The 17,223-nt window shown below is 35.6% G+C and overlaps 3 protein-coding genes across 3 annotated transcripts in view; 2 read left to right on the top strand and 1 right to left on the bottom strand.

The window, feature by feature from the left end:
• The window catches only part of LOC142342683 (tubby-related protein 4-like), a 450,983-nt gene that overhangs the window by 93,509 nt on the left and 340,251 nt on the right, over positions 1 to 17,223 (top strand). The window lies entirely within an intron of this gene.
• Positions 1 to 17,223, bottom strand: part of LOC142342684 (apoptosis-resistant E3 ubiquitin protein ligase 1-like) — a 330,839-nt gene that overhangs the window by 197,295 nt on the left and 116,321 nt on the right. The window lies entirely within an intron of this gene.
• LOC142342679 (coiled-coil domain-containing protein 81-like) lies at positions 508 to 16,439 on the top strand. The gene is made up of 11 exons (XM_075394164.1): positions 508 to 813; positions 4,731 to 4,908; positions 5,203 to 5,375; positions 5,707 to 5,817; positions 7,548 to 7,805; positions 8,314 to 8,493; positions 10,257 to 10,461; positions 13,592 to 13,900; positions 14,560 to 14,805; positions 15,350 to 15,489; positions 16,039 to 16,439. Exons 1-11 carry the CDS (start codon positions 770 to 772, stop codon positions 16,247 to 16,249), a joined length of 2,055 nt encoding a protein of 684 aa, XP_075250279.1. The 5' UTR covers positions 508 to 769; the 3' UTR covers positions 16,250 to 16,439.

Here is a 17,223-nt window from a genome sequence, read left to right as displayed (position 1 = left end):
ATTTTTTTTGCTGAGTAAGCGCCTTCTAAAAATATTTTTTATTGAGTGAAAAAATTGGTCTCTCGGCTTGGGTCTTGTATCTTGAGTTTACTTGTTTGAAGCCGAATTGAATGTGATTTGGTGGGAGATTATGACACTGCAGGTGACTTTCACAACTGTCATTTTTGAAAATCCACTATATCCTATAGCTTTGAGCACAAACAATTTGGTCCTCCTGTCCTCAGAAATGAGCAAAATTGAAAAACAAATTAGTGTCAAAAAACGTTAATGAGGCGCCTTCGATCAGCGTCGCTCTCCGGCCCTCAAAATGGGTGCACTTGTACCATCAAACACCAGTGCTCATGCTTCATCTTCACAAAACAAATTCATAATTAATATCAGTAAGAAGTACACAGCATAGAATAGCCACACATAAAACGCATACCGGCTACCGTACAACCTTTTCAAACCAATTTTGTGCTCTTTTTAAAACGCTTCACAGATTTATATTGTACAGCTGCGAATCATCGCTTTGCTTTCAAATTGTGCATATATGGTTTGTTCACTGTTTTGTTGCTAAGCTAGCTGGCACATATATTGTATACATTATCATCTATCAAAACGTAAATATCGAATAAACACAGTCAAACACGTACTACCACCTTGTAATAAATTTATAAAATGTTGTGTAAATACTTTTGATGTGCCAATTTAGTGCCAATTTTTAGCGGTATATTTATTTGCGATTTTCACTCAAAATTTTTGAAATCTAGTACAGTCTAAGTTTACCATGGCGACAGAAGAATCGCATCCGTTGACAGGGATTGATACCGGGTAAGTCGAATAAATTTGAACGCGTTTAGGTCTTTTTATCTCCCTGGTTTTACTAAAACTATGATAACCTTGGTCCAGAAATTTCTCAGTTTCATTGATCTTAGTGAACATCCGCTATTTTTCTAGATTTTCCCATTGAGCGAAAAGATCATGACTTTCATAAGAAAGTGTTTGTTAATAATCTGCTTATTTTTTTCCTAGTTTTTAATTCTTTGTATACAACAAAAACTTTGCAAAAAGCCAAAGCTTTTCCGGCTCCTACCATAATTTAGGAATATATTACTGCAGTTCAACTTCCTTGATTAGGACAACAAATTATTGAAATGGAAAACTGATAACAGATAAAATCGAAAAACAATAACAGATAAAACAAGAAATAATCAACTGCATTAATCGCAAATTAATGTACTGTGTTAACAACGAAAGCATAAAATTCATAGTTCTTGACAAAAAATGCAATTTGTGGTGTAAATGAGCTGACTTTTGAACGACTATCCAATTTGCCTCGAAGATATTCTTAGAACAATTGATCTGTGTTTTGGCGTCACTTAAGTGGAAACTGAAGGGAAATGATATTCTTATGTCTAATGATTCCATAAAAATTTCTGAGTAATTGTGCAGTAACTATTGTTTTTTTTCCACGTGATCCTTAAAACGTTACATTTTTTTCATAAACACGTAGGTTTTTGATACTAGATTCAATATGAGGAGAATTTTTCTTGATGGTATGATATCCAATAAGAAGGCATCACATTACAAGAGAGTAGGAAATATACGAGATCTCGAGAAACAAGGATGATAGAGAGTGATCCAGTGAGTGAAGAAAAGAACGAAAAAAAAGAATATTGCGCAACAGAATTTTTTTAGAGAAAACAGAATTACAAAATCCGTAATTGCAGATTGAATGTACAAAAACTAATCGTCTAAATGTATTTTTAAATATGTAGACACTTTCTTAGGCTACAGTAAAACCGAACTTTATATTGAAATCACATAAGAAAATTGAAAAAAAGAGAGATTTATGTACGGTGTGAATTAGATGAAAACTCATCTGAAACTTTTTTATCGGAAAAGTATTTCTGTGATTTTAATTCACTGTTCATTTAATAAATTTCAGTAAAATTTCGCATGAATTACTAATGAGAAAGGATTTAGATTGTTGTTGCAACCAAAATTTTTTCAGCCTCTTCATAAAAATGCTTTCTTTGGAGCAAAATAACAAAAAAAATCAATACTTGCATTGCTTTTAGGTTAATTTTTAGATTTAGATTAATTTAGATTTTAATTTTTGAATAGTTTAGGTAGATTGATACATAGTTAAAGGCTACAAGATTTTTCTTTTCGAAAATTTTGGAGATAAAAGTTTTTGGAGAAAAAATTTTGCTGAGATTGCCTTTCTTTGCCTCAAAAAAAATTTTTTGGTTAATTACAATTTGATTAAAAGAGAAAACGACAGCCATTTTAAAAGAAAAAAGCACAAGAGACCACTCAATAAACTAAACATGAAGAACGACGAAAGCTAAGTGTTCTAAGTTTCTTGGGTCGTAAAAATTACTACACATGTTTTCTTCACAGCATTGTGGAAAATCACTCAGTGTAAAAATCTGAGCATACGCAATGGACAACACTTTCAAATCGATTTTTATTTAGATTCAAATTTTATTTTACAAAACAGATTGAAGAAAACAACTTCGATTTAAAAAAAGATATAGAATAAATTTCTCTGTGCCATGAGAGAGATGCTTCATTTGATCACAAAATCATTTACTCCACAAAAAGTTGCAATATCAGCAGCAAAATGATATTTAAAGAAGTTTCATGTTGTTTTTTTGAGATTCATAAAGTGTGTTTCAATATATTGTGTCCTTTATATTAAAATTAATATCCAAGAGTCATATCTAAGTTTTAACTGCTTTAAAACGTTGTGGTACATTTGATGGAAGTCTTTTTTTAATGAATATACCAGAAACAAATCCGTTGAGCATATTGCTGACCAATGGTATTAGAACTCGGGAATGATGAGCGGGAATGATCGAAGAGTGCTGGAAAATTCAATTGAAAGCTCTAAAGGTTATTGCGATTATGGAGTGCACCGAACAACATGCGTGCAAGACCAAGGATTCGGGGTATTTTTGTCAGTATTCTGCTCATTTCTTCATCTCCTAACCTTTGCTCAAAAAGTTTGGCTCGTATCCTACGTTTTTTCTCATAAAAACGCATTTGTATTCTTTTTCTCCCGAATTCTGGCTTTTCTTAACACTACGAAGTTTTTTTGTTTCAAAATGCAAGTATTGCGCCTCCTACTGTAAAATAAAATTGATATTCTTGATTAAATGTGTTAAGAAAGAAATTGAATGAGAATACGTTTACCAGATGAGCTTGATTTTTCTAAAGCAATCCACTCAAAAAATCATCCGAAGAAATATTGCCAAGTTTTTTTAGCGGTAAATTGCAAATAGTGACGGTGAGCCAAGAAACGTCGGATTGGATTAAATTATTTTTTTTCGCCTTAGTGTACAGTTCTAACGCCCCCTTTATTCAATTTTTATGTAAATGGATTAGATCTAAAAACGTGTGGAATCGTTCAACACGCCGATGACACTTTTCTTTTAATATCCCATTGTAACCCTTAGCCGTGACAAATTACTTGACTACTCAATAGATATTGTACTGGGGTAATTTAGGTCACTAGCACTCAAACTGAATGCAGGTAAAATCAAAATTGTTGTATTCATTGAAATTTATCGGCCGCAGTCACTACAATTTTGATGAAGTGCTCTATTTGGCACTAACAACAGATGATAAGCTTAATTAGTATTTAAAAAACAAAAGTCAGCTATCGAAAAAGACCTAACGTGTTCAATGTTTATACAACTTGAGAGACTGCTCACAAAAAAAAGTGAAATAGCCAATTATCATGCCTTTAGCCATTTTAATACATAGCTATCTTATTGAGCACCCTTGATAATTGTAAGCTTTACCTTACACAAAGATTTAAGTTGGGCAGTAAAAGCGTGTTGTCATAGTTCGAAAATCGAATCAACTACAGTTTTTCTAAACTTCAGAAGAAGAGACCACATGTTTGCGTCTTGCTCGACTACAGAGTAGTTTTTTATATTTTTTTCTCAACAACCAATCAAAGACAATCAATCAATATGCTCATTGGAAACTGGCCACCAAATTTTGGCTAATAGAAACATAAAAGACCTAGAAAATGTTTTCATCAAACAATTATTATGAGCAGATACTATGACAAAAGCTTATCCCAGAGAGGTCTTGAAGTTTTGAGCAATCAACTTTTATCCTATCTATGTAGTTGTGAGACTTTCAGAAGAAATCTGCAAGATTTTATTAAAGATTTTGTTGTCAACTATAAAAAATCATAGTTTTGGTAAGGTTGCATAGCACGACTTCAATTTTTCATGGTTCTGGTTTTCGTGGATGCAAAAAATAAATAGATAATTTTTGTTTTGTTTACTCATTGTAATAATTGTATTTTTTCGCGATTCTTAATGACCCTGAACGTGCCATGTTATTTTTCGATATATTGAATACTTTTCTGGCATTCACTCACTTTCTGTTAAATTAGTAAAATTTACTGGGTGAAACTATGTATAGGACTTTAGGTACTCAGGTACCTAATTCGGCCAACTGAATTGGTCCTAACGGTTGACACATACAATATTAAACGTGTAAACTTTTTATGATAGACACTGATGGACCCATCTTAGAAATGATACCTATGATCAATATTAGTCTCATCAGCCAAGAATGTTTTCTGTCTCTATGTTCTTAATATGGTATCAAAGATACTCTTGCTGGTCTTTAGCATGTATAGACGGAGTCGGGTGGTGGGGGGGGGCTGCACTTGTAAAATTTCTAAAGTAACTCATTGAGTGTTGTTCTTTCAATTTCAGTCGTAGTGTAGACGTGTTGCGTGACTACACCAAACCAAAGCAGAAGACAATCGGGAGTCTCTCTGATGACGACATCGCCTCCATCTGGGCTTACATCTCTGAGTTCATTGTCAAACAACTCCAGCAGCACAAGGGAGTACACGTGAACGGATTGGGCACTTTCTCGTTCACCAAAAAGGTCAGTGACCTCTTTCGATTCGGAGGACTATGCTCTGTGTTTTTAAACGTCGCACAATCCTTGTTCTAGATTCAACACTGAAATCGTCTCTGTTCAGATTTATATTTTAATCAGTTCCACTTATCATGGCCAAATTTGAATTGAACTTAAATTTCGTCAAAATTTGCGTTTTCTAGAGTGATTAATGTGCAACCAATTAAAATAAGTTATTACTGAATAAAACTAATAATTAATATTCGGAGAGTTATTTTATTCGAATGGTATAAAACTCTAAAAGATTTCGACGCTTTATAGTTCACCAACATCCCGTCCAAGAAAGCCAAAGAGGTCAACCGGCCAGTTTTTGTGGTGTCAGAAAAGTTTGTGATGCAACACGGGCTGCCCAACCAGAAGATATACCAGACGGGCGAAGTGCCAGTTGTGCCCCTGAATTTTGCTGCTGTTGCATTTGAGAGCCCATTTCACAGGTTAGTAGTCAACAGGGAACTTATGTTTTATTATGTATATTTGGAACGAAAATCTCAACTCGGGTTTTTTTCCGCACGTGAACATTTTTTTTGTTTTCACGAGCTGGTTTTAACCAAATATTGTTTTGGGATTGTTCACTCTGATTAAGGCTTAAACCTAATAAGAGGTCGGGATATATAGTCTTATAGAATCCATTGCAGATACCCAACCGGTTAATCAAACCTGTCGAAAATAATTAATTACAATGTTAATATGTGCAAGATTACTATTTGTTTTTCGAAGTAATTAATTTGAAGCCGATAATAATATCTGTTTTTTTTTCGTTTCCAGGGAAATAGTGGAAGCGTGTGCCAAGGAAGTGCTGACGTGGCTGGGAAGGAGTGTGCAGAATAACAACAATGTCGAATTCGTTTTTCCAGAATTGGGACGACTATCCATCAAGTTGGTTCTTCATTTTTACACCAAAGCTTCTCAGGTGGATGTCCAAAATTACCGTTGATCAAGCCAATGCAAATTCTGGTGAAATTGCTTCAGACCGAACTGACCTATGATCCAACTTCCGTGCAATCAGTTTTTAAAGCAAACTATATCCGATCAGACATTTGCGTTGGGTGGACTTCCTCCGGTTTTTTTGGGGTACCTTTAACAAAAGTTTGTTCCAACATTTGTACAGACTTCTGTCAACTCAAAGAAATCTCTGATGAACTCAAAAAAATAATTGCATCAACAGGAAACTCACATTACTTTGGTTTACAGGGGTTTTTTTGACAAACTGTTTATTGTGGTATAGAAAAGAGAAATTTTATATGCACTTCTTATTGGAATTTCGTGCGTCATTGGTGCAGAGTTTCGTGCGCTCAAGTAGACATCTGAGAGTGTCAATTTAGGTCGAATTGACTTCTGATTAATTGTCATCTTTTGTCCAGACTTTGTCCATGCGTTCTTGAAATTTTCCGGGGCAGGCTCTATGTGCAAGAACAAAGTCTGATCAGTAGTTTCACTGGTTTTTACATAAAAAATGGATGCTTCTTTCATGTGCAGACATCGTAGGAGCTAACTCTTTCACGCTATTAAATAGACTTTTCGATTTCAATTCGCATGCAATTATTTTGTACAATTAAAAGCATGGACAACTTTTTTCTAGTTTTATATCTGTTTTGAGAAAAGTTTTATCGTAATTCACTGACAGAATCTAGTTTTTAGAAACTTATCCACTGCCGACATAAATTCACGTAATCCCAGCCCAGACCCAATGCTAAGTGCTGGGCAAGTTCCACTGCAAGTCTCATTTTATTTGTGATTTCCAGCTATGGCAATGTCAATTTTGACACTTTACAAATCTAATCCAAGTTTTGGCCCAGACTCGACCAATATGACTCCAAGTCTTGGTCAAGACTTGGCAAGTCTAAATCCAAGTCTTGGTTATGACTTGGCAGTCAAAATTCAAGTTTAAATAAGGTCATTCCGACTATAACCTATCAGTGAGTCAATATTTTGCGATATTTGCATCATTATGGCCCAGGAAAACATGGAAACCTTCACAGCGGTGTCCTCTGTCATTTTTCCTCTAGTAGAAATGCCAAACACAATAGCAAGATCTGAAGTATGCTTCAAGTTCAGTCACTTTTCCTAAAATTTTGACCGGAAACAGCCTGCAACGGCTGAAACGGCTGAAAATGGCCCAGGAACACCTGAAATGGTCCATTCGGACTCTCAATGTCCTCCCTTACCCTTTAATATCATTTTGGTATTAGTTGATATCATTATTGGAGGACCCCGTGAATGTGAGTGATAATTAACCTCGAAATCGTGGCACGTACCAAAAACTTTCAAAATCTGAAATTTTTGTTCGACAATTTTTGAAAATTGGTTTTGACTTGAGAATCAACTTGCAAGTGTTATCCAAGTCTTGGCCAAGACTTGTCACATTTGTAAGACTTGTAATTAGACTCGCCCTTTTTGAAACCAAATGTCTACCATTTAGACTTGCCTAGAGCTGATATTGACTTGGAGTTCGGTCCGGGAGTGTAATTTGAGCCTAAATTAAGATGAAATTTCAAAGCTGCATAAATTTCATCAGGTCACTCGACATGGATGCTTAAAAGTTTGTTTCTTCAACCTATTTGCTTGACCTTTAACTTTTACACTGTAAAAAGTTCCTTAATTTGCAGGGATAAGAAAGTGAAGATGCGCTTCTTCAAAGAGTTCATCAACTCTCTCGATGACAGCAGTGAAGTCATGACACTAATGGCTAACAGGCCATTCACTCCAGACTCAGTCATGACAGACAGACCAGTGACCTCCCGTCCAGGCACCACAACCCTCATCCTGCCCAGTGTGGCTGTGAATCGGGTCGGGCCGAAACCTCTGCCAGCGATAGCCGAGAATGATGTTGAAGAGGGGGCAGATTCGCCTCGAGACGAGCATAGGTTGGTTTAATTAGATTTTCTCCAAATAGTTAATTTTCTGTTATTTTTTAGTTATATTATTGTGTGTACAAAAGCTTTGTCTTCTTGTTCTCTACATTTCCCTTATGAACTGAAACTTGATTCGCCATGATAAGTTTGGTTCACAATCGTCTACATATAGGGTTGACAGCATAAGATTGTTCTAAAAATTCGCGAAGATACCTGAACTTATCAAATCATTATGTGAAAGATATATATTACATTACAATTAATTTAGTATAAATATGCTACAGGTCGTGAGAACGCTCTGCACCATTTCGTTGATCGGTTGGATCAAGACTTTTTTTCCGTAGCTATTACCTTAGACAAAGGTTCAAAACGCTTGAATGACGAATTTTGTGCTAAAACTATTTAATTTCTTTTGTGGGATAAAATTGATGCAAACTGATAGGAACTTTTCCGAACAGAACTTTCCCGAACACTAGAGGAACTCCGGATCTTCTCAAACCACTAATCGGTACTGTTTTAGATCCGAGAGAGCTGAACCCGATGTCGGAGGCACTTCAGATGAAAAACTGCTGGGTGGAAGTGCAGTGGATCTGGGACTTCCATCCAAAGGTGGAGATCTGCCAGCTGTCAAGAGCAAACCTCCCTCAACAGGCGCACCCTCCACTCAACGCAGTCAAGCAGCCATTCAGGGTCTCAAGAGGTTTGTAAAACAGATGGAATGAGGGGGTGGGTGTGATTGGTCCATTGTTTACGACTATTTTGAAGGATACGCAACATGATACACAAGGAGTGTATACTGCTTTGGTCTTTTACATTGAGGTTTTCTGAGATGTAAAATTTAGACAACCATCAACATTTGCTTAATTTTTCTATCCACTAATGGAAAAATTGATCTAGGCCTGTAAAAGAGTTAAAGGTGAAAAATAAGAAAACGCTTGCCAAATTTAGGCATAATTGTGTACCGCTCACTTTTGATGTTAATTTGTAATATGACTTAGATTCAACTACCCGGGTTTCCGGTCATACAAAAAACCCGGTAATCATACAAGGTCATATATGATTCCCGGTGATCATACAAGGTCATATATGATTCCCGGTGATCATACAAGGTCATATATGATTTGTATGATATCCTCGTAATAATACAAAGGGCATACAATTTTTTAACGGACGCTCAAACGACCCCAATTGTGACGCTCATTTCACTTGAAGTAAGATAGAAAATGATATGAGTTCATTTTATCCCCGTTATGGTATTCAAATTTCCTGGTTATTGTACTAGGTCATTTATGAAAGTATGATTTCCTGGTAATCATAAACGAATCATAAACTGGACCCTAAGTAAAAAAAGTTTGTCGTCAACTTTTCTCGTGCTTTATGTTATCAAAGTTCCTTGGAGTATATTGCTGCCTGGTATTTGCATTAAACTTCTTGTTCTCCATTTTGAAAGGAGAATCCAGACTATTATCTCATCTAATAAAACGGCAGAAGAAATTAGAACAATTTTTAACACTTAGAAAAATTAGGTTGACGCCAATTTTTATCGTTGTTTTTTTTCTAACTTTTTCGATCCCAAAGTCTGTCATGGGTCAACGGTGGCTATTTTCGGACAATTTGGTAGCTATTTTACATTACACATGTTATGATATCCTGGTTATCATGCATGGATCAAGTATTGTTTCCGGGTAGTCATAAAAAAGCATTTATGATTTCCTTTTAATCATACATGTATCATAAATGGTTTTAGTTTAGTCATTGTAGTCTCATGAGCGAGTTCTCTTTTATGATCTCGTACTAATCATACAAGTATAATATATGATGTCCTTGTTGTCGTACTAAATCATATATGATTTCCTGTAATTGTACAAGGATCGTACTAAGAAATAGCGTACGACTTGTATGACATCATATATGATTTTTGTTTGACTATACTAAGAAACGACAACCCGTGTAACAAAAAATATGAGGTAATTACCCTCTCTATCTATACAAATGTATTAAATTTTCGTTTAGGTTTTTAGCCCTCCAAATAATTGAAGGTAATTGATTGAAACTTAGAGAGTTAAATTGACTGCTTCTGCTACTGGGCAAATGACGATTGAGGGCAAATCATGATTGAGTCCCAAATGACCCTATCTCAATTACTGTGTAGCCTAGTTCTTATGCTTACTGTCTGTCATTTACAATAGAAAACCCCGATTGACGCGTATGAATAAGCATAAAACTATCTTTTTAGCAGAATTCTAAAACTCATTTTTCTCATATCTTTTTTTGGTTGTCGGCTAAACGCCCTGTAGTCCAATACGGCCTCCACACCTAATAGAAATCAGATTAAAGCTTTCGATTTGAAATTGAGCGGATTGTTGCTACCTCCTCTTTTCTGGTATTTTAAACTGCATTCAATGTTAAAAGTCAGCAGAAATTATAAAGAGTATGTTTGTTTTCATAAGAGTTTCTTTTCAGGTCAAACACATCACCTAACCTCAGATCAGCTCGAATTCCTGCTCCCCTATCTGGAGGTCGACCAGAGTCGGTAGCATCAAACATGTCGGAATGTTGCCACAGGAGTCCAGCTGGACAAGAATTATGTTATCTATGTCACCAGAGAGACAACAGGAATATCCCAGTGGACTTCTCAGCTGAGCGACAGAAGAGGATAGAAGAAGAGGTATGTTTCCTAGGATTCCCTGGCTACATTGGTTTGCAGGGTACTTGGATACTTTGCTGCATTTTTAAATTCAGGGTGTACCAACGGAGAAGCCATTTTTGGGAGCGGTATTGTTACACCATGGATAATGGATCTTTCCTTTTACCAACATCTTGCACTTTCTAATAAAGATTTTGCGTGATGCAACAGAGCACTTCCGAAAAATTTTAGTGAAAACCTGTAGTCACAGGATCAAGGAGTTCAAAATTTATTTTTTTGATTGGCTTGAATTTTTTTTAAAATTCCGACTGGTATTAAAAAATAAGGGGAGCAATAGCCCATGTTGCCTTCCTTAGACAAAACTTCGAAAACTTACAAACTTACAAGAACTTGTGCGGTGCCGTAAAAAATGACAAAACTTAGTACGGCATGATATGCGGCCCTATCAATTTTTATACTGCACCGTATAAAACAACTGTACGGCCTGGCTTCTCAATTTTGAGCAGCTAAAAATGATCTTTAACGTTTAACGAATTTGAAAACGTTTAACGCAATTAGACTGCTTTTTAATGTTTTTTTATCCCTGGCTACGAGGTTCATAACTCCCAAAAAATTACAAATTTTAGTAGAAGCTCCAAAAGAGGCCGTATCAAGTTATCCAATTTTTCCAATTTGCAGTATTTTCCACGAGAAATGTTCAATAACCTAACAAAAAATCAACACGTTGTTAAGAGTCAAGAATTTTGAGACTTTTTTAATGTCAATTTGTTTGGTATCGAAAAAACATTGAATCAATCCCAAATATCCACTAAACAGTTTTCGAAAAAAAAACGCATTTTATTACTATCTGTGGACATCATGTTTATTTTGTGTAGCAGCTCTGACTGACAAGTTAGTCATAATTAACCACCGTTGTCACTTTGCGATCAGTTTTTTTTCAGTTTGATCAAAAACTCATACGTATTTTTTTAGATATGATTTAATTGGGCCTCTTTTATTGATCAAGGCCTTCTCGAGTTGATAGTTCGTCTTGAATTTAAAATCAGTATGAAAGTTAAAGTCAATTGCTAAACTGCGGGCTCAATTTTTTTTAGGAAACGAACGCCATTTTTTTCTTACAGATGTCGAATATACCATATAAACCTCCAATGAAATTGTCAATTTCTCACTTGACCTCAAGTCATTTGCCGACAACTTGTTAGTTTTTTTATAATTAAATGAATACTGTTATCTTGTTTTGTTGTTTTGTTTGTTTCGGAGAACTGTGCGAGTGCGGTATTTTTACAGTGCTACATCAATTCTCCTATAGTTATTTTCAGTAACTCCGCAACTGCCAGTCCCAAGCCCCGATTGAAAAAGGAGGAGGAAATTTAACTAGAAAACTGCCAAGTAGTCTGTTGTAAACTTGACCAGAGAATTTTCCGACAGCTGCCTGGCAATTATGTTACTAAAAAAACATAATAAATTTGGTAAGGCCTTAGTACGGCACGTTTTTGATCTTGATACAGCCTTAATAATGCAACTTATGAAACTTATTACGGCCATACTACGGACCGTTGTCAACATTACAAGATTTTAGTACGGTTTTCATTCCAGGCTTATACGGTGCCGTACTACGGCCTTACAAGTTTTCCAATTACAGGTAACCTGTGATCGTTGTTAGCAGAAAATTGTTTGCTATCAGTTCAAATTAGCCAAACGTGCAAGAAACTGCTCTTTTTCTACTGACTGAGTTACTTAAATTCCACTGCAAAGTAATATTTGAGTAGTTTCATACAACAATTGAACTGCGTAGTATTCCGAATGGTTTTTCAAAAAGTAAAAGCAACCTGTTCTGAATATTTTTTCTTTGTCACATGTCTAAGTTATTAATGAAATTGTCGTTTTGCTGACATTTGTTCTCCCGAATAAGATCATTATCTTGCAAAGGTCTTGCGAGAAGCTCGTTATCTTGTAAGAGTGTCGCAACTCTCTTACAAAATAACCGTCTAAAGAAAGATGTTTTAAGGTCTGCGAGAACAATCGGGTTTGAACTTGGTTATTGGTCGCAATAAATTTTTTAGAAATCTAAATTTGGCCAGCATCGCGAAGTTTCTTCGGATGAGTGTGTACCAGATATGGGCCTGAATGCTGCTCTATCTTCTGTTATAGATTCCAGAAGCAACTGTTATACCATTAAAAAATTTGAGTGTGGCCTTTATTAGTGTTTGCAGTAGCCTGCATTTTAGAGACAAATACCAGGTCATAGCTCTACTTTGCTCGTGTTGGCTGCAAAATGAATTTTATCTAATTTTATAGTGTTCAAATTTCTTAATTCATTTTTTCTCTAATCTGAAAGCAATATGCTGTTAAACCAACAGATTTTTTCAACAGAATAAAATGAGAGAACAAAAATCTGTCAGCCATTGCCATGTATTGACATTTAATTGCTACGAGGAATTGCAGAACATACTTTGCGGTCTTCTATTTTTTATCAAACCTGTTTTTTTTCAAATTTTGAGCAGAGAGTTAACTGCGACCTGGTTGGAAACACATTTCAAATAGTATTTGTTGTCTTATTAAATGAGTATATTACTTTATATTTCTCATTGCTTTAATCTTATAAACGTCTTGTTATAATATTGTTGTGATAATTTCAAAACAATACCTTGTTTTTTGGGAACTGCTGTCGAAATAAAAAATGAAAACTCTAACAATGCACGAAGCGATTTTATTCCTAAATTAAAATATACTGTTCTCAAAATCTTATATTTTTGTGTATTTGGAAAATATAATACAAAGTATATAGAGAAAGAAAAAGTCAATAAAACATTTAATGTTTTATAGCTAATTTTTCCGGCCAACGTTTAGAAACAGTAACATTGTAGCTACATGGGAAGGCAAACTTAACGATAAATATAGGTTATCAGCCTCGAACGCTATCTCGTCTAACAGTCAAAGTTTGTTCAGTTTTATTTCTGTCTTCATTAACTGTTCATTGTTTCAGCGAATTCTTCATTGGTCTTAGGGGAAATATTTGTTATGTGAAAAAAAATTTCTGTGTAAAATTATTTGTCGAGATTACCGTGGTTTGATTCCATGTGATTATCTAAGCTAGTTTTTGCATTATCTAGGGTAAATTTTACGTAAAGACCTGGTTCTTGTGTTTTAGGACAAACTCCTTGCTCAATATCAGCACCTCCGAGACACAGAAGCCATTTTGAAAGAACAGGAGAAAATCTACGACGCCAGAAACCTGCAAAAGTCAATCTCAGCATTCAACTTGGGAGTTTCAGATGCTGTGAAGGACGAAAAGTCACGCAAGCCAGGATACCATCCTTCCTTTTTGTTCCAGAAGCGACCCCACACACCTCACAAGTTTTTTGGACAAGCGAGTTATTATGAGGATTTGAACAACCAGGTGGAAGTGAGAGCTGAGAAAGATAAGAAAATGCAAGATGATAGACTGTTTTTAGAAAAGGTAATTTCTCCGTAAATTCTGATAGCGCATCTATACTTTAATTCTTTTGATTTTGACTTGAATTTTCTGTCAATATTCTTAAGTATTGGACGCTTGAAATTAAAACAGGTGTTCAATGATTTCTGAAGCTCGCGGTGTCCTTCAAATTGAACATTGTCAAATCACAATCGTAATCAATGTCTTTAACAAAAGTATTCATGTTCACATTGTGAATTTTTACAAATATCTTCATTTAGAAAACTGAAGCTGAAGGTGTTGCTATTGGTCACATCAATTTTGGCAAAGCTATCGAGAGACGATAGTCAGTCTACATTGGCTTTTCTGTAACAATTTCCGTATACCTTTAGCAGGTAATAATAATAATAAATTGTTTACTGGTGTCTTTACAGAATCAATAGAGCACTTACACACTTGATCAATACACTAAAAAAAACGAGCACCAGAAAGATCCCCATTAGACCATAAGGTCCGTTTTCAGGCGTCTCATAGTCGGAACAGAGAATTTCATGATAATTATTTCAAAGGTTTTTCAGTGGAGATAAAAATTAAAGTGATAGCGAGAAAAAAAACAATGAAGATTATTTTTTAAAAAGATTTCAAATTGGCCAGATTTTTGATTAATAAAGTTTCTAATTTAAGCCATAAATTTGATATTTCAGCTCGAGCAAATCCAACTAGCCGAAGACTTAGCAGCCCAGCGAGAGGCTTACCTGAAGGAAAAAGAGACACAAAAAGAAGCCCTGAAGAAAGCCCTGGACACTCAGCTCAAGTGTCTGCCTGAACAGTTACCCAGAGCGGTTCCGGACTCAGACAAGCCCATATTTGGACTTCATGACGCTTCGTCTGATCAGAAGCTAAAAGAAAAAGCGATAAGAGAAGAGGAGGTCAAGCGAGAGCTTCTAGAGGTGGGTTAGGAGACGTACATAACGTGGCCATTGTCTGAAAGGCATATTTCAATCTTGTTACTTTTTTCAATTTTAGTAACCATTTTCCTTTACTTAAAACGTAGAAACAAGTTACATGTATCTTATGAAAAAGCTTACATTTTGTAAGACCTAAAATTGCTTAATGTAATTCCTTTCAATACACGCTTACAACTATAATATTAAAACATGGGTCGTGAAAATAATTGACAAAATTGAGTATATATACTCGAGAAATCCGACATTGGCCACGTAATGTATCTTCTGATTGAGTTTACTAAATAGATGGTCTGTGTGACCAGTCATCTAACTCGTCAAAAGATGCCCATTCCCCCCCCCCCCTGAATGAAACTGGCGGGAACTACCGGATCGGTCCAACCATGCGTCTGATCAAATATATACTGGATGACGGAACACAACCTGCACCATATAACGGAGTATATAGAGTTTTAGCAGCAACTAGAATTTTGTCAAAACGTTATAGTACATCTCCGAATTAATTTTTGAAATGTGTTTTTTTTTGTAGATAGCGCGTGAAAAGAAGAAAGAAGCGATTTTGATGGACTTGCTGAACCAGAAGGAGGAAGAGGAGATGTTGAAAGACGTTAAGAAGGAGTTCTGCGAAGACAACATAAACAGACACAATCGAACATTCAACCAAAGGAGGTAAACAAGACACAATTTTGTTGTCAAAGTAAGATGTCCTGCAATATGATTGCAAAATACCCAAAGGAGGTTCTGGCCTTCCTAACTCCATTGAGTTTGCTAATTTAACACACTGTTAGAAAAATGAGGCATTCTATTAAAAAAGTTTGTAACACTTTACAAAAAGTGGTCTTTAACAACCCGAACATAACATAGCAAGAATGAAGCAGGTTGTAGGATAATCTTACAAACACTTGATCAGTATCGTTTTAAATTTTATGGAGCATCTATTCGATCAAACAAACCAATAATTTCACAAAAGTTCTGTCAAAATATAGATTCTCTTCCAGAGTGTGTCTATTACTTATGTAATAGATGCTAGATAGATGTAGAAGATAAAGTACTAATAAAGTCTCATACCTTGGGCGGTTAAAGACGACTTATTGTAGCATGTTACAATACTTTGTCCCGAAATTTAGTGCCATTTTACACTAAGTTGTCCAAATTGATAGTTGCTCTTTCCTGGCACTATAAACTAAGTTGTTCAAATTGATGTTACTTTTTTCCCAGATCCCTGGAAGCTGAGTGGCTCCGATCCATGGAAGCAAAGCAGAAGCGGGAAGAGGACGAGAACAGACACCGGATGCACGCGGGAGCTCTTCTGCTGGACCAGGCACACGTGTCCAGGTGCCAACAGTGCCAGAGAAAACTGCACAACAAGGGAAAAACTAACCTATGGAGAGAGACACATTACGTGCCTGGATCTCGACTCATACTCTGATGCTAATAAGCAATCAATGCCAATGATACAAACGTTTTGAGCGAAATCAGACAAATAATTATGGAAAACAACATTGCCGACGAAGTCTAAATGTCATTTAAACTTGTGGACTATTTTTAGTAATTTTAATAAATCCCTCTTGTATATATTCCCTTCATAATGTTTACAGTTCAACTTATTTGTTTTTTTATTTCACGTGTTTATGAGGAGGGAAAAGGCTCAGTTAGACTCGTTTTTAAGGGTTCATGTTGATGCTGATAGTGGAAATCTCTTTTCTCACATCAGCAGCATGGTCTTTTCTTTAATGTGACAAATGTTGCATCAACTGTTTACCAGAAATGGCAACCCCAGTCCAAGTTATCTTCTTAATGCCTTGTAAGACTCTTGCAAAGGACAGTTATCTCACAATACCTTGTGAGAAGACGGTCATATATTAAGACTCCAGCAGGAATGTTACACGACAAACGTTCCTTAGAAGTACGCTAGCAATATAACCGTGTTATGGAAACAATTAACGGTTATCTTGTAAGAAACTTACAAGAGTAGCAATTCTTGAGTTTTGAGGAGACAGTAGCAAGCAGGCGCCACTTTAGATCAAAATCTGGAGAATGAAACTAAATTTGGGGCTTTTGCCGACAACATTGAAAACAGCTTCATTTAGCCTAAAACTGATTTTTCGTATTTCTATTATTAGTTTCAGAAGATCCAATTTATAAGCCAAAGTTTCTCGAGCGCCATCTTATCGATAAAAAGAATAAACAATTGGTATTGTTAATCTGCTTTCATTAATGCCCCAGTGTTTTATTTGAATTTTTTCGAAGTGAGCTTTTTAGATGTCTCCTTGACAGGTTGCGTACAGTTTTTGTGGAAAACAGTGACAAATTTCAGTAAATTTACACGAGAAATTTAAAACGTTTTCTGGCGTATTTCGGGCATCTGGCCAGTGCTGTAACGACGTTTTTATCAGCCAGAGG

Source organism: Convolutriloba macropyga, chromosome 7 (assembly GCF_964194025.1).
Source record: "Convolutriloba macropyga chromosome 7, txConMacr16.3, whole genome shotgun sequence".
In the NCBI taxonomy this organism is placed as follows: domain Eukaryota; kingdom Metazoa; phylum Xenacoelomorpha; order Acoela; family Convolutidae; genus Convolutriloba; species Convolutriloba macropyga.
Note: the sequence above shows the minus strand (reverse complement) of the source record. Positions and strands in the feature narration are given on the sequence as shown.

Bases quoted from the DNA above. Each gene is read 5' to 3' on its own strand.
- LOC142342679 (XM_075394164.1), top strand. From the start codon at position 770: ATGGCGACAGAAGAATCGCATCCGTTGACAGGGATTGATACCGG. The intron at 10,462-13,591 runs GTATGTTTCCTA...CTTGTGTTTTAG, and splicing joins AGAAGAGGATAGAAGAAGAG to GACAAACTCCTTGCTCAATA. The intron at 15,490-16,038 runs GTAAACAAGACA...CTTTTTTCCCAG, and splicing joins CGAACATTCAACCAAAGGAG to ATCCCTGGAAGCTGAGTGGC.